Here is a 25,921-nt window from a genome sequence, read left to right as displayed (position 1 = left end):
TAAGTCGGGCCGGGAGATCCGAACCCGGTACCTTTACTTTAAAGTGATGAGCGCCGTGTCAACGCATTCACCGTTGCGGCCTTCGAGAAAGTATAAATTATCACTTTATTCTATAAAAAATATTGTATTCACTGTATTCATATAGGAGTAAATGAAATTTCAATTTTCTTATGTAGAAATGTATGTAGAAAGAGGTGACAAAATTTTTACTAAAAACGGGATTTATTTATAATTCGTTACCCCATCTTTGGTGAATGTCCAAATATGTCTCTTATGCTCCTCCCTTCTGTGCGCAATTGTGAAATGAAGAGTGATAAAATTCGGTTTTAGGTTATTATATGCTATTTACAGTTTATTAAATTATTTTCATGACATTGGTATCATTTTTCTTAGGTTTAAACTACATTGCCAATCAAAAAAACCGATCACTGGGTTTTCGTCTAAAAATAGTCAAATCAATGCATATTTTCTCAGCCTTTTAAGTCACGGACCTGCGTTAGGTCTCATTTTTTAGAAACTTTTATGCTGAACAAGGGGAAATTTTAAATGTTTTCCAAGCTTCAGTCATTCACCAGTAAATTCAAATATTCTGGAACATGACCATTTTTGCACTTTTTACAAAAATTTCAAATTGAGCTGTGGAACTAGGAAATCGTCCTGGAGCAAGCCTTTTAGCAATGGATAAGAAATTTTAATTAGCTTTCAATTGGATATCTTCCACTTTGCCCGATTTACCGACCATTTTCGAATTATTCGCGATTTTTTGGACAAAAAACGTGATTTTTTACGTGCACATGAAAAAAAACCGATCATTCAATCTCTCCCAATTTTACCATAGATAAATGTATTTTCTCTACGTTATTCGAAGCCAAACTGCCTCAACACTTGCGAAATGGGAAGGAAAAGACGAATTTCCTTGATGACGCAAACAACTGTTTATCGACAGCAGAAGCATTCCGCATCCCAAAAGGTCAAAGTCAGAAAAACTGAGAATTGTAGCTTCCCTGGTCACTTTTTTGAAAAAGTCCTCGAAACTAAAGTTGTAGAGGGTAAAATTTGCGAAAACAGGACGTTTCAAAATTTACTCTTGAAAATCGGGAGAGATTGATAGGCTTTTTTCAATTAGCACGTTAAAAACCGCGTTTGTGTCCAAAAATTGCGAATAACTCGAAAACGGGTGAGAAGTGACCAATTGAAAGCTAATTAAAATTTCCTATCAATTGTTAAAGGGCGTCGCTCAAGGACGATTTTCTGGCACCACAGCTCAATTTGATGTTTTCGTAAAAAGTGTAAAAATTTACACGTTCCAGAATTTTTGAATTTAGTGATGAATAACTGAAGCTAGGAAAACAGTTAAAAAATCAACTTGTTCAGCATAAAATTTTGTAAAAAATGAGACATAGTGTAGGTCTGTGACTTAAAAGGCTGAGAAAATATTGATTTCCAAATTTGGCCATTTCTTTGAAGTTTCCGTAAAAAGTGCAAAAATTGACAAGTTCCAGAATTTTGGAATTTACTGATGAATGACTGAAGCTAGGAAAACATTTTAAGAAAGCCATCTTTTTAGCGTAAAATTTTCTAAAAACTGAGACATAGCGCAGTTCTGTGACATAAAAACTGAGAAAATATGGATTTTTAAATTTGACCAATTGTTTGAAGTTTTCAGAAAAAGTGCAAAAATTGTCATATTTCAGAATTTTGAAATTTACTGATGAATGACTAAAGGAAAACATTTTAAAAAAGACATATTATTTACCTTAAAATTTTCTAAAAAATGAGAATTAGTGCAGGTCTGTGACTTAAATGCTGAGAAAATATGCATTCCAAATTTGGCCATTTTTTCGGCAAATACCATGTGGTCGGTTTTTTTGATGGGCAGTGTACTTTCGAGAAAACAGGGAAAGAATGGAAGTTATCGATTTCTTGATGTTAGCAGCATAATTTGCTGATTAATTGGCAAAATATTAATAGTAAATTTCATATAATTTTAATTGTCGATTTTAAAGAAATCATTAGCTCTTGCAAATATCAAAGATTTTTGAGTAATTTTTCCCTTTCTAAATATAACAATAAATCTAATAAAAAGCGATTAATGGCCTAATGTTCTTGCTGTATATGCTTTGCAAAAAAATTGGCTTTGCAATGCAAAAAATCGGACTCAACTATCTGTTTTATTCAAAAAGAAAAGTAATTTTACATGACGTCCCGAACGCAGAAAATGACAAAGATTTTGAGATAATAAAAGTCCAGTAGATTAGATTTGTTAAAACTTAAAATAATTAGAACTATTGTGTAAACAACCGTGCGAGTATTCTACTCGACATCCTGTTTACTAACATTTTATTATAAATAGAATCCGAGTTTTTACTTTTTTTACATAGATATGCTTTGCTGCCGTCGATCTATTAAACTTTAATATTTTCAATGAAAAAAGCTTAATTTAAATATTATGAAGTTTTAAATAGGTAGTGTATCCGCTGAGGTGGTGCTGACCAACTTGAGGTTTTTTTCTATGCCTCTCCTTGACACTCTTTCTAATCGCTGATGCCGTTTCACGATTAAACCTTTTTTAATTAGTCCGGATATTTGATGGAATTTCTGTCAGGAAATGAGGTTTACAGCCAAGGATTCTTCTTTCAGTTCCACCAGGTGAACGCAACGTATAAAGAGCAAAGTCCATTTGAATTTTTACCAGGATTGCAATTTGTGGTAAACAACGTTTTATGTTTTAGTAAATGTTACTTTTCATATTTCTATACATTGAAAAGTAAAGTTGCAACCGAAGCCACTAACTATGTCCAGTGATTATTGGATTATTGTGATTATTACTGTTATCAAAAATTCGCTGTCTTTTTTTATGACCTAATTGGATAGAGATTGATAGAGGGAGAAACAAGAAAGTGATTACTATACCAGGCCGAAAAAGTTGTAAATGCTGTCTTGAGCTAGTGTGCTGAAATTAATTTCAAAATTGCCCATGAAAAATGTCAAACTTTATCTTAAAAGGCACGATCAGAGCGGCCGCTATTATTAATATAAAGGGCAAACCAATCAAGCCGAGCACTAAAGTACTTGGAGGTGGAAATAAGTAAAAAGCTCAGTTCAACAGAGCATCTGGAGTGAGAGAAAAAATAAGATGCACGCCAAACCCACATGTTGTCAAAGTCTACATGGAATTAAGTTCAAAGGCCTCAAGCACCCTTTATAAAAGTGTTTACCGGAAATTGCAACTTATGGTGCAGCAGTATGGGCTCCTAAACTGAGAAGCAAAATAAAAAAACACCTTGTAACAGAACCAAAGTGTCGCATTGCTGAGGACGACGAAACCGTACAGAACGACCTCCCTTAGACATGATTGTGCAGATGAGAAAGCACTGCTATGAGGAAAAAAGAGGGTCGATCTGCGTACAAGGTATGAGTAACCATGAAATGAAATGACAAACCGAACGTTTAACGCGAAAAATCAAACATTTTTTGGTCAAATGAGGAAAGATGGCTAGAAAGATTAAAAATAGCGTTAAAGGCAGGCTAACCTTCCACTACTTCACATCGGTTCTAATCCGAACCCAAGAAAAATGGAGCCTCATGATTACCTAACCAGCCAACCTATGACAGGGCATGGTAAATTTGCAAGCGACCTACATAACTGCGAAGTCCAAGAGGTCGTCGCGTACAAGAAATTCTGCAAGAGGTTTGAGAGAGAGCGGTAGCCGAGTGGTGTCATATTTCCACGCTATAGATCCTGGGTTCGAATCCCGGCACAGCCCATGTCGTTTGAAAATAGTTTGCAAGAAGTATTGTAAAATTATATGACCCCTCGTCGACGACACCACGTTAACCCTCCTGAAGAAGAGGAATTGCATAGGTGAGACCAAATTAAGGCCTTAAGAATTTAAAACCTCTCTAAACTTGTATTTTTACCTGCTAAGTAGCCGTTTTTTCCGATGGGATGAGGTCTCTCAGGCACGGCGGGATGAAGTATGTTGAAGTAAAGTTTAACGGATTTTCCATACTCTCCTTACCACGCAGTTTTGCCTTCGAATCCAGGCATAAGTCTTGTAATTTTATTTGAGAATAATTTGAAAACGACACTTATGTATATTCATTATATTGGTCTGATTGACCAAATTACTTATTTCAATCAATATTCGGCGTATTGAGCCGCAGGTCGAGGGTTCGAATCCCGCTCGTTACTGACTTTTTCATTTCAACCAAGACCTTGCATAAAAACACCAATTAATTGAAAGAAGTAATTTGATCAATCAGACAACTAAATATAATGTGTTTAATAAGTAAAACGAATTATGTCTTCACTAACAGCTCTCCGTGGCCATTTCATATGTCGCCGAGAATCGAATCCTGATTACACGACATTTGGAAAATGGAAAAGGAGGAAAAATAGGAAAGATAGGTTGAGATGGGGAGTTGTGTCCGAGTGGATTGAAGTCAAGATAGCTCAAGTGGTTAGAGCAGCAGTGTTTTCAGCCGAAGTTCGTGGGTTCGAATCTCGCTCGTGACACTGACTTTTTCATTTCGACCAAGACCTTGCATAAAAAGCTCATGTATATTGTTAAATAAGTCTGATGTTAAGCCTCCTGTATCAAAAGAATTATTTTATTTTACTTTTTTGTACGTAATTTGGTTGTCTTCGGCCTTCATTTTGATTATTTTGAACAGATTTTTTCCTTTTGGCAAATTATAACAAGTTTGAACAGTAAAAACACACTTTATTCTCCTTAACCCGCTCCTAAAGTAAGGAATTAGAAAATGATTAATTGAAATAGACTAACATTAGAGCGGAAATTTTTATAATAAAAAAGAAGTCATTATTGATAAGATAATGCGTAAACTAATAGGGTCACACTAATATAGAGTAAAGAAGAAATCAGATTTTTCTTTTCTTCACCCAATAATTTTTTTTTCTTACATATTTACGTGCTACCTAATTCCCAGTTAGGAAATATTGAACAAGTTTTGCACAATAACAGCATAATGAATGTTCCATTCCGGAAAAGTTCACGGATATTTAAATGCTGTTTAATCCAGCCGTAAAATAATGGATATAGTGAGTAGATTTCTCATTCTCACTTCCTCCACAGTGCTTGTCTTATCTGCAACACCATTAGATAAGAAGCGTTTTATTTTTGTAATTAAGATCCGTTTAAATGCATTGTAGTCGTTAAATATTCGGCAACTAGCAACGAGCCAGATCCCCAAAGTAACCTACGGATCGTTAATCTGGTGATTGATCCATATCAAACTGATGATGGTGATCTCAACGAAAAGTAGCTGCCCAATCACAGGGCAGCATACAAAGATTAGCAAACCTGTGTATCAGAGGGGCAATGAGAACAACCAGTACAAATGCACTAGAAACTCTGCTACACCTACCACCACTTTATAACATTTATACAAGGAGAGGCTAGGAAAAGCTCATTTAGGCTCCAAAAACAATCAAACTGAATAGGAACTAAACGATTCGAGCACACAACCATAATTAATAAAATCAGACACTCTGGGTGTCTGATAACCATAACATTGTATCTGATGCTCTCCTGAGTTCTTCCTCTACTTTATGTTGAGAGTTTATACGGATGGCTCCAAAACAAACGACGGAACCGGTGTTCCTTGTACAAGCCCAATATGAGCCAACTCGTTAAGGAAGTACACTTCGGACTTTCAAGGGGAAATACCATGCCATCAACGCTTGTGTCCTAGAAAAGCGTAAAAGAGGTTACACTGGCAAGAAATCATCATAAGATCTGATAGCCAAGCACCTATTAAAGCATAGCATGTAAAAAATCACATTATAATTAGTCAGTGAATGCATCAAAAATTTCCAAAACCTAGGGAAACACAACAACCTGATGCTACCTCCGGTGCTAGGACACAGAGGAATTTTGGGTAACGAAAAAGCAGGCAGACAGGCCAGAGTCTGCAAGACCATACATGGTCCTTGAACCTATACTTGAGATAACAAAAACAAATACAGAATCCTTCATCACAGAATGGATCTAAATAAAACGAAAGGAGAAGTGAATAAACTCAAGGAGCGCTAGAGTCAGTAAAGTTATGCTAAAACCCTCAACAAGGTTGGCAAACTCAATGCTGCAGTGGAGAGAAACTCAGTGATAGGACATTAGCCGGTCACTTGCATTTGAGAAAACATCTACAAAACATGGGTACATGATGATGATCCCATCTGCAGATTAAGCAATGAGGAGGAGGAGGAGGCAGCAGCCACCCATATCATCTTCGAATGCGAAACAACGGCTCTATGGAGATTTAACCTAGCATACAGGAAAAACCTAGGGAATGAAATAGTAGCAATAACAATCAATGACTTAATACTGAGAAAATTCTAGTTGACGTTGATCGACCTACGTAGTTTAAACTGATGTTGTATTGGATCTTCTTGAGGTCATTTTACAGGTGAATAAAGAACATCACTATTGGGTTTCACCGAGCTTTCGGCGAATGTGGTCAGCTTAGTGAAGCCCAATAGCGATGTTCTTTATTCACCTGTAAAATGACCTCAAGAAGATCATGCATCACTGAGAAAATATCTGCACAACATGGGCATATGTAACGATGATCCCATCCAACAGCCGCCCATATCATCTTTGAATGCGAAACTCAATGGAGATTTAACCTAGCATTCAGGCAAAAAACCTAGGCAATGAAATTGAAGCAGTCAATGACCTAACTCTTCTAAGAAGAAGGATTGAGTCGATTTCATTGAACTAGGGAACTCGGAAGGTGCAATAAGCCAGAAAGCTGCAGTGCCTGGAAAACACAAACCCCACTTCCTAGTTTCATCATCATCACGATCCAGATCCTCCGAAGGCTAACTTTAGCAAGTACTGTTGATACGCGAGAGCTCACCGCCTATCCAGCCCACCGACACTGCCAATGTTTTAAAATCGTGTTTTAATGCATTTTTAGCGTCGGAACCTTTATCCCGTACAGTATGAAGACTGATTTATGGTATTGAAAAAGTTCAGGTGGGATTCTTCAAACGAGCTCTAAAATAAGTCAAACATTTCGAACGGATTCGTACGTCTAAAGGCGGGAAAAGTGAAGTTAAGCCACCTAGTGGACCAGGGTGGAAACTGGTTCTAAAGAGCTTAGGAATGAACAATTGCCAGTTGTGCTTGTCCTTGCGTCAGCCCACGAGAAGGAAGACTTGTTACACCTAATTTTTGTATCCCCACCACAAACAAGAAGTCAATATTTTCCGTTATTTAACATTTCTTCTCGTGTTCCGCTGTTCTTGCTAAATAATCAAAACCAATAGTGAGAGTTTGTGCTTTACAACTTTGAAATCTGTGACAAACCAGGGTTTTCTAAAAATATCTGTAGCAAGTCTTTGCAAAGTCTGTAATTAGGTTTAAAAAATTATTGTTTTTAGTATTCCTGCCACAAACATATGTTTATGTTTTTTCATTACAAGTGGCTTTTTTCTTTTTCTCCGCCAAGACGGATAATTAATTTAACTTAATTGTACTCCGAGGTGTTTATAAACACGCGGGAATCGTGTTCCTTCCCCCTCTATCATTATAGTCAGAAAATACCGGTTTAATTTTGCTCATCATTACCGCAAATAGATATCAATTTGCCCTTAAAATAGAAATCGGTCATTAGGCAAATTTCTGAAAATCGTAGAAGTTTTTTATTTATTTCACTACGACGATGTCGAGTGGTTTCTAACACACATGAAGTATATGTAAATGAAAAGTGGTGGCCTTCCTGTTTCAAGGTAAATCAGGGCAATTCGTGGGTAGACCAAAAAATAGAGATGTTTCTATTTGGGCATGCGCCTCCTTAAAGAAGTTCAAAAATGCTGACTTACTTTAATAGTCAGCAGAAGGGAAGAAAATACTAAAAAAAACCTTTACTTCAAGTAATAATATTTGTTAAAATAAGGTTGAACGATGAAATGTTAAATCGTCTTTTATAATATTTAAATAAATAAAAATATTTTCATTTTGCTACAATTTATTACCTACAGAGAAATAAGAAACTAAATGATTGTAAATTATTTTCAAATGAATAAACACAATATATTATGATTTTTTTACTGTACTTAATTAATAATAACAACAGCGATAATGCTTATTACAAAATATGTTTAAAAAATAAAACAAAATATCTCAAAGGAAACATTCTTGGATACTAATCAGCCAGCAGAATTGCAAAACAATTTTTTAAAATAGTAAAACAAAAAAGAAATAAAAGACAGAGGAAAATAAATAAAATCAATTCTAACTAATAATGGCCCGAAGTTTCAGGAAGGGAACATGGATCAAAGAACAGGGAGTAGGTGTAGGGATAAAAGGGCCGAACTATACCCTAGCCCCTTGGACTAACCACAATAATTTTTCAAACTGAAGCCCGTGCAATACCACTCTGTGCGAAGGTGTTCGCAAAGAAAAATATGAAAGGTGCACGGATTTACTCTCAGAGAGCCAGACTATAATGGCACTAAATGCGTAGGCTTTCAACTCCAAACTTGTCTGGGAGTGGCTAAATTCCCCAATGGCTCGAGTAAAACACAGCAAGATTACGTTAAAGTGGGTTCCGGGATGGCGATTTAAAAGGAAATGAACGGGTTGACCAAATAGCTAAAAAAAGGAGCAACCCTCTCAACCACATTATAGAAAAATTATAGTCCTCTATACTGGTCACTACCCTTTTAACTACCATCTAAAGGAGGTTGAGAGAGACAGAAACATGCTATTCTGTTAGAAGGAACCAGAGACGTCGGCACATATCCTCTGTGAATGTGAAGCTAAAGCTTGTTAGGCTAATGCCTGTTTCACTATTTTCAACATTTTCTAAATTTCTTTTAGGTTACAAAGATGGCATCAATTCGGTCTAAAAGGTCCAAAATTTAAGATCAACTATTCACTTATTAGTTTCACTTCAGTAACGATATAGAGTGTAAATAAAATCGGGCTTAAGATTGGGGCACATTCCATGAAAAAAACACATTTCTAGCTTTAATTTCTCCGTTGCGGTATTCTTCTAAACTTATATTAAAAATTAAATTCACTATATTTCCTGGTCCGATTGACCAAATATCTTCGTCAATTAATGTAACAATAAATGTACTTTATGTAAAGTATTGGTTGAAATGAAAAAGTCAGTGTCACGAGCGGGATTCGAACCCACGACCTTCGGCTAAATATGCCGTTGCTCTACCACTTGAGCTATGGTGATTTCGATCCACTCGGACACCAACTTCCCATCTCAACCAACCTTTCGAATTTAACCTCCTTTTTGCCATTTTTCAAATTATATATTATCGTGTATTCTATTCGATTCTCGGGGACAAATGATCGATTTATTAGAATGAATGCAATATATTAGCGAGAATGGAAGGAGATCGCTTAGCCCCCCCCCCAGAGAAATATCGAGTATTAGGGGGGAGTGGAATGATGGAGTGAGTTGGGTGTTCAATACTTTTAAAAAGATATTTTTCTACTCACAGTAAGTTGTTTTCAATTATCCCAATTTCGAGCTTACAGCTCATCATCAGGTTAGGGGGGAGTATGTGACGTCTGTAGAGTAAAAGTAAGTTACTAGCGAGAATGGAGTGGGTTTAACACTGCTACCGAGAAATGTCGAGTCTGGGGGAGTGAATGTGATCAGACTTCCCACGCCCTGAAGATGATCTCAATAAAGATCGAAACGTTGGCACGATACATTTCTAAGCCTACGCCACACCAGACCGCATCTCACGGTCTCCAAATAATCAATAAGTGATATGCTGGCTTGATAGAGGAGGTCTCTTAACCCATCCCCGAGGAATATCGAGTATTGCGCGTTGAGTGTGTTACGTCTTTAGAGTTAAAGTAATTTATTAGCGAGAATGTAGCGTGTTCAACACCATCCTTCTATATTTGTGTCTAGTGATTATGTATACACACGTATTGTACATTTTATGCCGCAGTTCAAAATCTGAGGTACAAATAAGAGACTTATAAAACCAGAGGCAGTAATAGATCGAGACACTCAACCACAAAAACACGCAGAGAACCGGCGATGCCTCACCTGTTTGTCGGCCACTAAACTTCCCATATTATTATTATTTCAAACTATATGTATTTTTATCGTTTTATTAATTACAACATTAATGTAAACCAAATTAAACGAGATTATATATGAGTTTAATAAAAATTATTTATGATGGTTTGAAATAAAATTCAACAAAACACGGGAAAATCATTTTGTGATTGATTAAAATTTACAAATTTTGTTAAAATTCATGCATTTCTGATCCAGTTTAATTTAGTTTACGTTAAAATAAACATTTGTAATTTGAAATTGTTTAATAATACTATTTCTGGCACGAATGGCTCCATTATTTCACTTTGATTACCTTCGTGTAAGAAATGTAGGGATTGTTTTCTATGAATAGTCTTGAATCAAAACAGAAATATTTTTCAATTTTTTTTTTGCAGGTTGTATGTATTTTTCCGCTGTTTAATCGTCTTATATCATCCTGGCCTTCGTACCCTCGTCGGTCAGACGCGTTTCGTCATTTCTCAATCTTAAGCGGTTGCTGGCCAATGATCAACAAGCAACCTGCGAACCGGACAAGATTGTTCTTTTCTTTAACTGAAAATAAAACACTATTGCAGATTTTGCTTTTAGATATTTTTATATTTTGCAGAAATTCTTCTGAAGCTGAATTGGTCCTGAAGTCTTTGATGTTGGAAGAACCGAATGGAATTAGGATTTTCACAGTTTACAAGTTGCAGGTATCGTTTTTCTTTCTTGAATGTGGAAGTTCGTAAAGGCATAAAATGCCGACCTTGTATTATTTCACGGTTTTATTTTCTATAGTTGACCTTTAGCCAATAATGGATTGAACAAACAAAACAGGTTGTTCTTTAGACGTATATCAGAGTTGAAGTTATTAATGTTAAATGTCAGAAACCGCTTTTCTGTGAGAGAACATCAGTCTTGGAAGGTCGCCCATCATATGTACATTATGCTCACTACATGCCGAATTTATTAATTTAAAGGTTAACTTTGATCAAACGGTTTTTAACAGATTTGAGTATGTCAAAGTGTACTTCTGCTTCGGAAATTTTCCGCGACAAGTAACGCTCGGTCAGCGGCATATTAAAAAGATATTTTAATTCTACTTTTTGCCCATGAAGGAGTCAAACCAGTAATCCTGACCATTACACCCACCGAGGAACAGGTCTGCGTTTTGACCTTTATAATCTTTTAATAGTAGAGCCTTGAAAAAATGAGCGGAATCACTAGGGTTACCCCACACCATGGTATTTCCGCCATTGAAAAACTTTTAAAATATTGAATTATCTGTTGGTATTTTTCCACCCGAGACAAAAAACAACAATAACCGAATAATCCGGATGACGCAGGTTGTTCGGTAAGCAAGTGTAAGAACAGTTTAATAGGTCTTAATTACAAAAAACACCAGGGCTACAATCTACAATCAAACAACCATGCAAATTACAGGGCACTGACTGTTATCTACTGCGAAATGGAATGTTGCTATAGTCATAACAATAACGATTCAATTTTACAATGGACTACAACATGATTTTATACAACTTGATAAAAGTATTGAATCATTGTCAGTACAATATTATACTTTAATAACTAATTGATTCTAGTTTTCATTGTTTTGTAAAGATGTTGAGTTATTTTTCCTAATTTTATATTCAATGTACCTCTAAAATCAGACGTCAAAACAGTCGTTTCAACACGACTCACAAGAATGACACATCTACACGGAAAACAAACACTTTGAGGCCTGAAGATGATCTCAATAAAGATCGAAACGTTGGCTCGGTAAAGAAAATGTTTTTCTAAAACCTAATTCACACCAGACCGCATCTCACGATCTCCGAATAATCATTGACTAACGGTCACTAAACACCACACACGTAATAATTAACTCTTTCAATTAATTTTTTCTGAAGAAAATCTTGATTGATAGAATAATGTTCAACATGAATTCAAAAGATTTACTTAGCCACAAGCACTATGGGTTCAGGCCTCAAAAGACAATTGATGCGATTATGGCAGATAAAGATTATAAGCTTCTTCGATTCTGGAGAAATGATTTTGCTCATATCACTGGACGTGGAAGGGGCCTTCAATGCTGCATGGTGGCCAGCTATAATGTGGCAACTGAAGCAATATAATTGTCCAAAAAGTCTGGTCAAATTGTCATAAAGCTATTTTCATACCGAAGTGCATCTATGGTGAGAAATAACGAGAAAAGTATTATTAATGTCACAAAGGGTTGCCCACAAGGATCAGCATGTGGACCTGGTTTTTGGATTGTGCTCTACAACTCATTATTAAAGGAAGAGTTGCCTGATAACTGTGACGCGGTTGCATTTGCAGACGATTATTTATTGATGGTGCATGCGAGAGTTCCTTGTGATATTCAAACAAGGCATTGACTAGGATAAACTTATGGGATAAATCAAAGAAAATAAAGTGTAATGAGTCCAAATCACAAGCTCTCCTAATAACTAAAAAAAGAAGGCCAGGTAATATTAATATTTATTTATATAGTAAGAAACTTGAGATAGTTACACAGCTTAAATATTTAGGAGTTATTTTTAATAGTAAATTAACTTGGGATTCTTATATACAAGAGAAAACTGACGATACTATTAAGTTAGTCAATGCTCTTTCAAAATCAGCAAAAGTAAGTTGGGGACTAAACTCCGAGGGCCTTAGATTGATGTATGATGGTGCAGTGGTTCCGAGAATTGCCTATGCTTCTCCTGGGTGGGCTGATTCAGTTACAAATAATAAGAAAATAATGGCAAAACTGCAGTGAGTGCAAAGAATCATGGCAATAAGGATGATTAAGGGTATCATACCATTTCATATAAAGCGGCTTGCATTGTTGCGAATATAATGCCTATACGAATAGGAATAGAGGAAGATAGCTCAACTTAAAATATTACACGAAATAGTGAATTACCCCACTTTATGAGTTGAGATGGGGAGTTGATGTCCGAGTGGATCGAGGTCACGATAGCTCAGGTGGTAGAGCAGCGGCGTATCTAGCCGAAGGTCAATCCCTCTCGTGCCATTAACTTTTTTCATCTCAACTAAAAACCTTAATTAATTGTCTTGTATTAATTGGTTAAGCGGACCACGAAAATAATGAAATAGTGAATAATGGTAATGTTGAGCTTCAAGGCACAACATATGATAGACCATTGCAATATAAAGANTACATTTTATATATTTTATATTTATGGTTATTGCATTATATGTAATATTTTGTATGAAGCATATAGAATAAATATAAAAAAATAAAAATAAAAAAAAGAGTCTCTACAAGGAAGTGGGGACGTTGGTCGCCTTGGAGCCAGTAAAGCTTCTTTGGACCCTGGTCAAAGTGAGCGAGTAAGGTAGTAGTAGTAAGGTAGGTAGTGTTTTTTATAGTAGTAAGGTAGGTAGTTTTTTAATATTTTTTGTATGTCTCTTAAAATTCAGGCCTTTTTTCCTACCACCCCCAAATCAAACCAAACAGGCTGTAATTCCAGTAAAAGGTCAAGATCGTCAGGACAGGAATCTCCGATTGTTAAGACAGCGCCCTCGCTTCCTGATAAAGGTAAAATAGAAATGTCCGAACCAGAACTTGAATCAATTGCTCATTTAAATCCGATCTTACGGGGTCGTCAAAATTGTTTGAAAATAAATTGCTCTGAGATGCTTCAAAAGATCACATGAGAGAAGACAATACTTTTTAAAAGGATAGTTCCTACTCACAGTAAGTTGTTTTGCAACGATCCGGATTTCGAGCCTTTTAGCTCATCATCAGGTTGAAGGACTTCTACAACCACGTCTCTCGACATGAATTGCCAAAGTGAAACCGCTGATACCTCCGCCAACGCGACGTATAAATTACTATAAAAATAATAACAATTAAAATAATTAGTTTAATTATTTGGATGTTTGATATTATTTATGTACATAAAAAATGTAAAATTGAACATACTGATAAATGCATTAATAATATAACAGATTTTGATCTACCTCCCATTTTAAATATGTACATAAATAATATCAAACATCCAAATAATTAAACTAATTATTTTAATTGTTATTATTTTTATAGTAATTTATAGTAATATTAAGTATTTATTATTCTAATATTTATTTGTGCTATAATTTCCGCGTTTCGCACGTTCAAATTGAGCGTCATTAAAAAAATTCAGCTGATAATTGGAACGTCGCGTTGGCGGAGGTATCAGCGGTTTCACTTTGGCAATTCATGTCGAGAGACGTGGTTGTAGAAGTCCTTCAACCTGATGATGAGCTAAAAGGCTCGAAATCCGGATCGTTGCAAAACAACTTACTGTGAGTAGGAACTATCTTTTTAAAAAGTATTGAACACCACACTCACTCCATCATTTACCATTTCTATGAGAGAAGACAGTCCTTCGGGAAGAAAATCTCAATTGGGAGAGGATATAAAGGCTTTAGGGCTCATCACTGTGAAACTGCAGGATATGATCGAACTTGACGTCAAGACTCGTCGTTTTAACTTAATTTTTAAATTCTTGGTTGAGATAAAAAAGTCACTGCCACGAGCGGGATTCGAACCCTCGACCTTCGGCTAAATACGGCGCTGACTAACGTGACTTCGATCCTCTCGGACACCAACTCTCCATCTCGACCTACAACCGTTCGAATTTTCCCTCTTTTTGCCATTTTCAAATGTCGTGTAATCAGTATTGGATTCAGCGACTTGTCTCAACCAAGGCCTTACATAAAAATTATAATTAATTGAAAGAAGTAACTTGGTCAATTGACCACAAAAACATAAATGGGTTAATATTTAATAAGTAAAAGAAGTATCACTTCACTAACATCTCCCCGTGGCCACTTCATAAGTCGCTGAGAATCCAATCCTGATTACACGACATTTGAAAAATGGCAAAAAAGTAACTTGACAATCAATTGACCACACAAACATAAATGGATTAATTTTTAATGCCATTCCTTACACTGAGGGTGGTGAATTATTCTTATACTTGGTGAATATGATTTGTAATTTCAATCAGGAAGTTTTGGCTGACCAGGATGGAAGGAACATCTCTGTATCAACCTTGGGGAAAAATAACAGACCTCGTCCAAAACTCTGCTAGTCTCATTTGCATTCACGCAGAAAAGGTGGAGATCCTCAAAGAGTGATTCAAATTGAAAGGTTCCAGCGTTTTAATTCAACAGGACCTCCTTGTGAGCATGTGACAGAGATCCTTTGGCTACCTAGCTCGAAAGTTGATGTCTTGGCTGATGTCCTTATGTTTGAGGGACTCTCTTTTTAAACTCCCCTGCCATTAATAATAAAAATTGTATTGTGTGATGCTTAGTGACCGTTAGTTAATGATTATTTGGACATCGTGAGATGCGGTCTGGTGATCTCACGAGCTCCAAATAATCATTAACTAACGGTACTAAACATCAAAAATTTCGACATGAGAAGAACGGGGCACTCTCAAGACGACAGACAAGAATGACACGGAAAACAAACACTTTGAGCCCTGAAGATGATCTCAATAAAGATCGAAACGTTGACACGGTAAAGAAAATGTTTTTTCTAAAACCTACATCACACCAGATCTGATCTCACGATCTCCAAATCATCAAATTGTAAAATTTTCAGAGAACCGGTTCTGGAATTTTTGCCTTTATAGTGTACACCCATACGTACATTTATATGTACACAGTTTTCATTGATCTTGCTTCGGCAAAAACGGAATCAGATGGCAGACAAGATAACAAAATAAACTGCTTCAACTTTCACACTAATAGCTACTTATCATGAAGAACAAAAAATAAACTAAGTGCTTCTAAAGGAATGAGAAAATATACTGCAGGAAATAAAACACGGAACTTGCAAGTTCCTTAATCATGAAATTCCTTAATTTACTTTTAAGAAAAAAATTCGTGCACTCCTGGAATTTCCGAGCTTTATTTATATTAATCATAGGAATGAACACGGATTTACTTGATTAGTGTACATTCCGTGAAAATATGGATATGATTGATTGGACAAGACGTAATAACTTTTAAGGTGTATAAAAATAATTTAATTGGCGTCTCTAACTCGGTTTAGACTTCCAAGTCTTACATAACCTTCAATTATAACGCCTTAATCCGGTTTGTATTGGTTTCACCCTTTCATGTCACTTTGGAATTTATTAAATGTGATCTATATTCGAGCTGCTAAAAAAAATCCTCTGGATTGTTTTCAATCGTTCGATCATTTTATTAACCATATTTATTCAACGTCTGACTACAATATTGAACAATCTCAAGGATCATATCGATAGGTGACTCTCCGAGGGCCTGATATGTAGAAGAGACATCCTCGTCCGATTAAGAATAGGCCGTGCGGCACTTACTTTCGGGCCAAAGTAGGTAGTATGTCCGGCATATAGAGAATGGCTGCTCGATTTGTCACACCTAAGGATTGCTCATATGAAAATCTTGCTTCGGCAATCAGCGATTATTTGGGTTCTCCTGTTCCGATTTTTGGAGGAAACGGGACAGTTTTACAGCTCACAGTATATTACTTAGAAGCTATATTGTGTTCTTTCCGTGTATTGCGAGTGAATGTATTTATTGGTGTGAATGGATTTAGGAAGTTAGCTGTTGTTAGCCCCTCGGTGCCTAGACGGATTAAACCGAGTTCTGACCCTGAACAGCCAACTGTGTTGGGTGATTTTCGAGGCCTGCCTGCAATTTATTGTGATGCATTATTATACTGCAAGAAATGATAGGCTCAATTCTGTACATGTGCAGATTTGAACTTATAATCCAAATCCAAAACTAAATCCATTGAACGATAATTTTATAAGCAGTCAGATTGATTTACTATATGTATATAAACATAAATATTATATCCATTATATTTAGTGGTCTGATTGATCAAATTACTTCTTTCAATTAATTAATCTATTTATGTAAGGTTTTGATTGAAATGAAAAGGTTTGTGCCACGAGCGGGGTTCGAACCCACGACATTCTGCTCAGTACGCCCCTGCTCTTCCCACTTGAGCTATCGTGACTTCGATCCACTCGGACACCAACTCCCCATCTCAATTTACCTTTCGAATTTTACCTCCTTTTTACCATTTTTCAAATGTCGTTTAATCTGGGAATTCGATTCTCGGCGACAAATAACATGGCCACGGAGAGCTTTAATGAACATATACTTCGTTTTACTTAAAAATGGAAAAAATTTAAAAATTTAAAAAATGAATACCTTCAAAATCGGCCAATTTTTAAGAAGGGGTAAGAAGTAAATTTCAAGTTCTACTTATAAACTTCTTTACGCCAACAGAAACGATTCAACTTTATAAAAAATGGTTTTGATAATTTAAAATTTTTTGAAGAGTTTAGAGAGTTCCCACCCCATTTTTATTTATAAACTACGAGGAAATCTACCAGTGATAGTTAAACTTTTCTCCTTTTTTTAAAATTCTTTCTGCTTTGATCATTACTGTCAAATCTATTATTATCTACATGACAAGTTTAATTAATATTTTGAAAAAGTAAATTAATATGAAAAGTAATGAGCAGAACCACTTTTTCAAATTGTATTCAAGTTGTAAATGACAGTAAAAGAAGGTAAATAAATAAATTTTAACGAATACAGAAATATTTGTTTCCCTTGGCATTACTGATTAATTTTCCTTCGGAATGATTTCATTTATAATTAAAACGAATCATTTCCGAGCTGTAAAGTTTTAACTATCGTTTAATAACAAGTACGAAATCGTCCTTGACCATGAACGGCTTAGGGGCAAAATAGAAAATATACATATAAAGTGGCCACGTGGAGCTGTTTGTGAAGTTATACTTCGTTTTGCTTATTAAATATATATATCTCTTGGCAAAAAGGAGGGAAAAATCGAAAGGTTGTCCACTCGGACACCATCTCCCCATCTCAACTGACAACCTTTCGAATTTTCCCTCCTTTTTCCCATGAGTGGTTCGAAGTCACGACAGTTCAAGTAGATAGAGCAGGGGCGTATTGAGCCGATGGTCGTGGGGTCGAATCCCGTTCGCGACAGTAACTTTTTCATTTCAACCAAAACCTTACATAAACAAATAAATTAATAAATATTAAATATTTGCGTTCGTTGTGACTTTTGAAATTGATGCTCAGTTCCGCTAGTTCTATGGTTATACAGGGTGAATTGCTACTCGTGCTACAAACTTCACCAGTAGATTCTTGACCCTAAAATGAACAAAAAAGTTCATATTGACCATGGTCCGATTCTCAACCATTTCAGAGTAATTTCGCTTTTTATCGATTTTGAAAGNCTCTCTCTCTCTCTCTCTCTCTCTCTCTCTCTCTCTCTCTCTCTCTCTCTCTCTCTCTCTCTCCCTCCCCTCACACCAACCCATCTTTTTCAAATTTTTTATATGATTCATTGTTAACACTAAAAATCAGTAACTTCACTTTTTACAATTATTATGTATACGAGTAACGTTTCCACGTTGAACAGAACCGTCTGAAATCAATGGTTATAATTAATTGCCCACTTGTTCTAATGGCCCTTATTGGTGAAACTAGTTTACGTTAATTTTGTTTTCATAATTCTCCATCACGACGACCATAAACCGGTTCGATATACTTGTTTAACCCTGAATGTGATTTGTTTTCTACATTGAACCAACAAAACAAAAATCGAAAAAAGTGATACAATGTTTGGTTTATTTGATTAGCATAATGACGAATTCCTAAAGTTATACAGTATACGTTTATTCAAAACAACAAAAATGTAAAATGGTGTTACTTTTCGGTTAAATACATTTAATAATACGGCAAAGTTATTATCTCAAAAAATCAATTATGCTGTTGTAAAGCTAACTATAGGAAATTGATTGATTTATACTAGCTCAACACCAGAAAAACACACAAACATATGTACAAAATTGAGCTTATGGCTTGCCGCTAGAGTCACCTACTTTGAGTTTTGGCAGTCTGGGGTCAGATCTCGCTCTTATCCATACCATAAATTAGCTTACATAACAATTAGATTATTTCTGCCGCAATGCATGTCATTTTTAAACCTAGGTAACCCACACTCTCATTAATTCTTAAATAGATTCTTTCCTATTCACATACCATTCTCTCAAGTAGGGCGGTGAACGTATGAATGTCCCTCCATCACCATTCACACATATTATATTAATAATAATAAATCTTTATTTGCAAGAATGTACATTACATTTAACTTTACAACAAAAAATTATATTTTTTTGCAGCAGTTGCAAGTTGTAGCAAAGCTTGTACTAGCAGAAAGAGTTGTTTTGTAGATTCTCAGAGAAAGAAACAAAATATATATTTACAAAAGGATAATGAAAAAGAAAAAAAAACAGAATAAAAGTGCAGTATGACAAAAACATCAACCAAATCAAATTTTGGCTGTAAAATATCTTAACTACAATGAGAGTATTTGAAGATCGTGAGATGCGGTCTGGTGTGACGTAGGTTTTAGAAAAACATTTTCTTTATCGTGCTAACGTTTCGAGCTTTATTGACATCATCTTCAGGGCCTGGGATTTATAAGCATTTTTTAAATTATACAAATACATGTAGGATGTGAAAAAATGAATTTATTCAATGATAGAAATTTTAGTCTCATTCAAAGTATTTGTACTCACTCAAATAGTTTGTTCTCTGTGTAGAAGGGTCATTATTGGGAGTCGTCTTGACATCATCACATCACACAAAACTATAAAATAATCTCATTAATTAACGGTCACTAAACACCACACTTATCTACAATTTAAAATTTTTTGCCTTCTTTGTAGTTTTTGAAATTTTGAATATGATCCTCCCTTTATAAAAAACGAAGTGGCATATTTAATGAATATTTATATTATTGCGTAGTCTTTACATTGTAAAAATGTGATTTAGCCAATAAATTGTATCTTGTTTTATATTTACTGAAATTGTTTTTGCTTTTTTAAACTGCATGTACAGACATGAACATTTAACTAAGTTTTGGAGTTGATTCGGAGTTGAATTGATAAAATCGGTGCATAATTTTTTTCGTATTATAACTAAATGGCTTACGTAAAATAAAAGAGAGTTTATAGTTACATCCAAAGTCTTAGTGTACCGTGTGTTTATTAGTACCGTCCCCCAGGAAACAATACCATAATCTATTATGGTTTGTGTAAGAGAAAAATATGTTGTCCTTAAGTGTTCAGTTTTCATAAAATTACGTAAAAAATTCTAAATTTATAAAAGAGCTTTCTCAGATTGGAGACTAAAGAATCAATATGTAAATTTAATCTCAAATTTGAGACCAATGTTCACCAAGATCAAGATATGGAACAATATAACCAAAAGAGATAGGGCAAGCTAGAACACTGATCATTATCATCACAAGTATGAAAAGCAAATTTTAATTTATTAGTATTTATTAACTCTTTTAATGAAAAGTGCAATACATTACATTTTTTGAGTTTAAAAGTACAAAGCTTGAGCTTAGCCAAAAATTAATAATTTTCACATCATTATTTATAATGTTAATTAAATTATCACCTGAGAAAATGATACAAGTATCATCTGCAGGACTAAGTATTTTTCCAGAGAATTTGATTTTCAAAAAATCATTAACATATATAAAAGAAACAAAATTGGGCATAAATTCCAAAACACTTACGTCTTTTTGGGCGTCATCTTATGGTCAACAGAGTCGAAAGTCTTTTTGACGTCCAGAAACAATCCAATAACTCAATTACCTTTATTAATTTCTTGTGAAATCAAATTAGTAACATCAAGCAAAGCCTGCTCAGTGGATCTGCCCGCAGGAAAACCATACTATTTTCGAGAAATTATTCTATTTTCAATCAAGAAGTCCAATAATCTAATCAAATATTTTTATAATTTGTTGAAGTCGTGAGGATCGGTCAAGAATGATGTAGTTTAAACAAACACCTTTTTGATTTTGTTGCCGACGTTTCGACCTTTATTCGGGTCATCTTCAGGGCATCAAGTGTCCTGCTATCTTGCGGTGTCGTATTGGTTTGGTATGAAAGTGTTATGGGTGTCTTGACCGATCCTCAAGATTTCAACAAATTATGAAACAACAGGTCACTAAGAAACACACAAATCTATTTTTAATTGTTTTTTTTCTTGAATTTTGGATAATGTTAAAGTTAATGAGATAGGCCTATGGTTAATAACCTTTTGAACCAGATTTAAATGAAGGTATTAATAAGGTTTTTAAAAACAGATGAAAGTGACCAAGTGAATAAGTTAATAAATATTCTAATTGCTATGGTTAAATCATCTAGAATTTGCCGACGATATAGTGCTAATTAAAAAAAGTAACCAGGAGCTGAAACAAATGGCCGAAAACCTGATCAAAAAAGCGCTTTGGCAGGACTCGTTATGAACCCCACAAAGTGCCAGGTTATGTCAACAAACTGTCAGCCGGAACATCTGAGCCTAAAGGGTGTTACCATTGCACAAGTTGAGGAACAAATCATGCTCGGGCATAACATATCTTTGGCCAGTATAGTGAAATAATCCGAAGGTGGACTTTAGGGTGGAAAAAATGCTAAACAACATAAACTTCGAGATCCCAACTATGAACTATGGGACAGAATGGTTCTTCCTCTACTGATCTTTGGCTGCGAGACTTGGATGATAGCAGAACAATCCAAACAAGAGAACTAGGATCAAAAACGTGGAAAGGAATCAAATTTTGGGAATATCGACGAGAAACTGCAAGAGGAACACATGGGTAAGAAATCAAACCGGCTTTATAGATATAGTTAAACGAATAATTAAAATAAACCGGATAATCATATAATAAGAGGTGATGAAGGATGGAATAAAGGGATAATCCAACGGACAACAAAGTGTATTATTACAAAACAGTAGTAGAAGACGGCCGAAGTATAATTGGAATGAGGAAATGAAGAAATTATGCTGAGGAGCGACTTGGCCTAGAGTTGTCAGGGAAAGGAAAGAATGTAAGCGAATGCCAATTGTTTTACGCGAAGTGAGGTGTTTATTTATTTCTATTATTATTATAATCTAATTTAGAATCGATGTGGTTCTCAAATCTTCATCATCGTCACTCTCACACTACACACTCAATAAATACATTCCATCTCAGAACACAATATATCAAGTACTATGTACAATAAAGCAGACCTGTTTCGTCTAAAAATCGTAACAGAGGGCTTAAATACACGCTGCCGTTATCACGCACAATTCTAATATCGGATTGCGTTCCTACACGCTCCCTAAGTTGAGCTAAATTATGTGAAACATCGACTTTCTCTACATGCCGAGACATACGCGACTTTGGCACAAAATTAAGTGCAAGTGTGTTGACAACGCATTTTTTGTCGGGTTAGGATGATTATCTTCTGCAGTTGGGACACTCTGGATGCCACTGGACGCTGCCCTTTCACTTTCCAAATTTCTTTATTGAACCTAAGGCTTTGAACAAAAAAAACCTGGCGTGGCCGATTCTTAGTGAAGTATGATCCCTCTTGGCAAATTCTTACTGGTACACTGACGGCTCCAAAAATGACGAGGGCACGGGAGCTGGAGTCTTTGGGAAGGACCCAAAGACCGAAATGACGATAAACCTATGTAAATATGGTACAGTTTTCCATTCTGAAATCGATTGAATACTGCGCCAGGGAAATAAAATCGCTAGGAATACATTCCTCGAAGATAGCCATCTTCTCTGGCAGTCAGGCAGCACTAAAGGGCCTAGCCTCGAGCGAGGTGAAAGCGAATAGTGTTTGGAACTGCATGAAGGCCCTGACCAAAGTCAGTGACACTAATGACCGAACCTTGGCATGTGTCCCTTGGTACTCGGGGCATAGAGGCTAAAAGTTTGAATGTCGGCCAAAGACGGGGCGAACATGGACTCTCTGGGTCCTGAACCCTACTGTGGCTTAGCATCCTGCCACCAAAGAGGATACATCTTAAAATGGATCCTTAATGAGTCCAAAACCTGGTAGAACAATACGGGAAGAGATTCATAGAAGGGCCATCCGCCAAACTTACAAAGGAATTAGTGGATGGCATCCTCACCCGAGCCTGGATTCTGGTTGAACTCCTGACAGGACATTGCCACTAAAGAAAGCACATTCACTGGATACGAGTACAGACAGAAGAATCACTGTTTAAATACTGTAAGGAAAAGAAGAAGACCGCAGAACACATTTTATGTTTCTGTGAAGGTCTATGTAGGTGCAGGTTCTTGCAACTAGGCCAAGAAAAACCACAAGCAAGATCCTTCACTAAAGAGCCGCTGGCAAAGCTATGGAGGCTCATGAACATTCTGAAGCTGGCCAGTGAGTTATAAAAAACAGGGGAGTATAGTAGATTCAGGTTGAGGTGCAGAAGGCCTTGTGGCCGCCTGTTTTATCCCTATCCCCTATCCCTATGATCCCTCTTCTTCGATTTTGGTCTTCGAAGGCCACCACCTATCGACCGAGCTCTTGATGCGTGGGAATTTGATCGGCAGAGTAACCGGCTCACTGACGCTTCCATTTAGTTTTAATCGTGTTGCGACATGCTTTTTATCCTCAGAGGGTCCCGACCTTAGCCTCCTCGTTCGTTTGTTCCTTACTCTCCAGAATTTAACGTGGGCTTCACACAACTGTTTTTCCGAGTCGTTTCATTTCCGAGTATCTTTCCAACAAATACAAGAGAGAGTGCAGATAAGGTAGACAGCAACGTATCGAATCACCCCCAAACGCCTACTAAATAGCATACCGTTTCAACGTGTAAATTCTCCAGTGTACATGAAAATGCGCAACCTTGCATTTCACGGCGCACGCCACACCTGTTTTAAATATTTTAAGAGAGTTTAATTACTGTCAGGATTAATTATTACGTTAATCAATTCTCTTAATTAAAGCAAAATTGAATGTCGAAACTGAAAGGAATCTCATAACGATATTTGTGACCCTTTGCGATTTTTCTCTTTATGACGTCCATAATTGTTCTATAGGGTACATGTCAGGAGAACCTGTTGACCACTATATCCTCCATGTAATGGGTGACAACTCGATCGAGCATTATCATGCATTAACCCGAAGTTACCCCAATAAATGGAGCGAATGGGCCCTCAGCTTTCAGAAGAATTTCCTCAAATGTACTTTAGTGCGGTCAAAGATCCATTGTGCATGATAATCGATTTGGTATATGTTGATTACACCACATACCATAACTGACCTTCTTTGAAAAGACTGTGACACAGGCATGACATATGAAGCAAAGCATTCTTTATTTCTTCTCGGCACACGGTCCCAGTAATCTATTGCCACAAACCAAACCGTTGCTTCCAGCCCATACCGTAACTGATTGACGCATGACACATGTTCTCCATCATCAAATGATCATTTGTTTGCCACAAACGAAACCGACAATCATTTGTGAAGATCCTGTTCAAGTGTCCAAGATGCTAATTTACGAATAGCCGCCCTTCTACTCGATGCCTCTCCGGTAGTGGAAAACCTGATGTGGGACGTCTAGAGAGTAGACTATCACGAATCCTTTTTATGTTTATGTTTTAAAGCTCATCCTTACTTCAGCTGACTACAAGCAAAACTCTTCTGCACCAGATCTTCTGAATCAGTTTACCACAAACCACACCGTCACTTATCTGTGAAGAGAACAGCCCCCCCCATTGTTCAAGTGACCAAATTTGATGTTATTTTGTGAGTAGTCGCCTGATGTGGGACGTCTAGAGAATAGACTATTCTCACGAATCCTTCTTATGTTTAGGTTTTAAAGCTCAACCTTGACTTGACTACCTATCAACAAAGCTTAAAAGTCTGTTCCGTAGTGAGGTAAGAGCAATAAAAGGACCGTCTCTAGGAGTCGTACAATCGCGTTCGATCACTACTTTAGACCGAGACTTCCGGTGGTTCTGAACCGCTGAAGACCATCGTGGATGGTAGAACGCGACACACCCAGGACTTGGGCTATTTGAGAAACGCTGCGTCCGTCGTTAGCCAAAGCATATGTCCAATGTTCAAGTGTCCAAGCGAGATAGATTTGCGAATAGTCGCCTCTCGATGCCTCTCCAGTAGGAGAGAACCTGGATTGGGACGTCTAGAGACTAGGCTATTCTCACGAAACTATCTGATTACTCTTAGAAACTCAGCGTTACATTTGAACCGTTTGGAGTTGACTACCTATCATCGAAGCCGTTAACTGTCGGTTCAGAGTGCGGTACACCGCAGTCGACCACTACCTTCTCTTCGAACGAGACTTCCGGTGGCCCTAAACCGCTGTACACCATCATGGATGGTAGAACGTGGCACCCTCAAGATTTAAGCTAATTAACGGGATGATAGCTACTAAATCCGTCGTTGGCCAAAGCATCTGCCCGGGCGAGATCTTCTCGACTTAAAATGTGATCAAATTTGATTGTCTTTATTTTTAATCTTATCTTTATGCATAAGTATTACGGAAAATAAACAAATAAATGCAAGTGCCCAGTTTTTTTTTTTGTCTTTGAGGGTATTAAATTATAAATGTTGGTACAAAACTCGTTCAATTATTTATTTTACAGCAATTTTGCAGTACCATTTAATTGAGTTCTATTCCCAGTCTACATTCTAAGGTAATGCTAATTAGAGGTGTCATTATTTGTAAATAATTTTGCAATTTTCGTTCCACATATAGGAAACAAACGGACCCAACGAAGTTTAACTTCAAAGTTTCAGGCACGATTTTAGACAAAACACGCGATTAACTATGTAGTAAATGTTTGTTTTTTTCAACTTAAAGATGAAAATGGACAGTTAAACAGTTTATCTCTGGTCTTATTATTTATAAGAACCTCTATATCGACGAGGGCTGAGAATCTGGGTCAGTGCGATAACGTTCGATC

The 25,921-nt window shown here is 36.3% G+C and overlaps 1 protein-coding gene across 1 annotated transcript in view; it reads left to right on the top strand.

The window, feature by feature from the left end:
- The window catches only part of LOC106666990, a 72,740-nt gene that overhangs the window by 25,474 nt on the left and 21,345 nt on the right, over window positions 1-25,921 (top strand). The window contains exon 2 of the mRNA XM_024230310.1: window positions 10,679-10,766. Coding sequence (XP_024086078.1) covers window positions 10,679-10,766 — 88 coding nt within the window. The remainder of the gene's footprint in view (window positions 1-10,678; window positions 10,767-25,921) is intronic.

This window comes from Cimex lectularius, unplaced genomic scaffold (genome assembly GCF_000648675.2).
Source record: "Cimex lectularius strain Harlan isolate CLEC.00 unplaced genomic scaffold, Clec_2.1 scaffold277, whole genome shotgun sequence".
Lineage (NCBI taxonomy): Eukaryota > Metazoa > Arthropoda > Insecta > Hemiptera > Cimicidae > Cimex > Cimex lectularius.
Note: the sequence above shows the minus strand (reverse complement) of the source record. Positions and strands in the feature narration are given on the sequence as shown.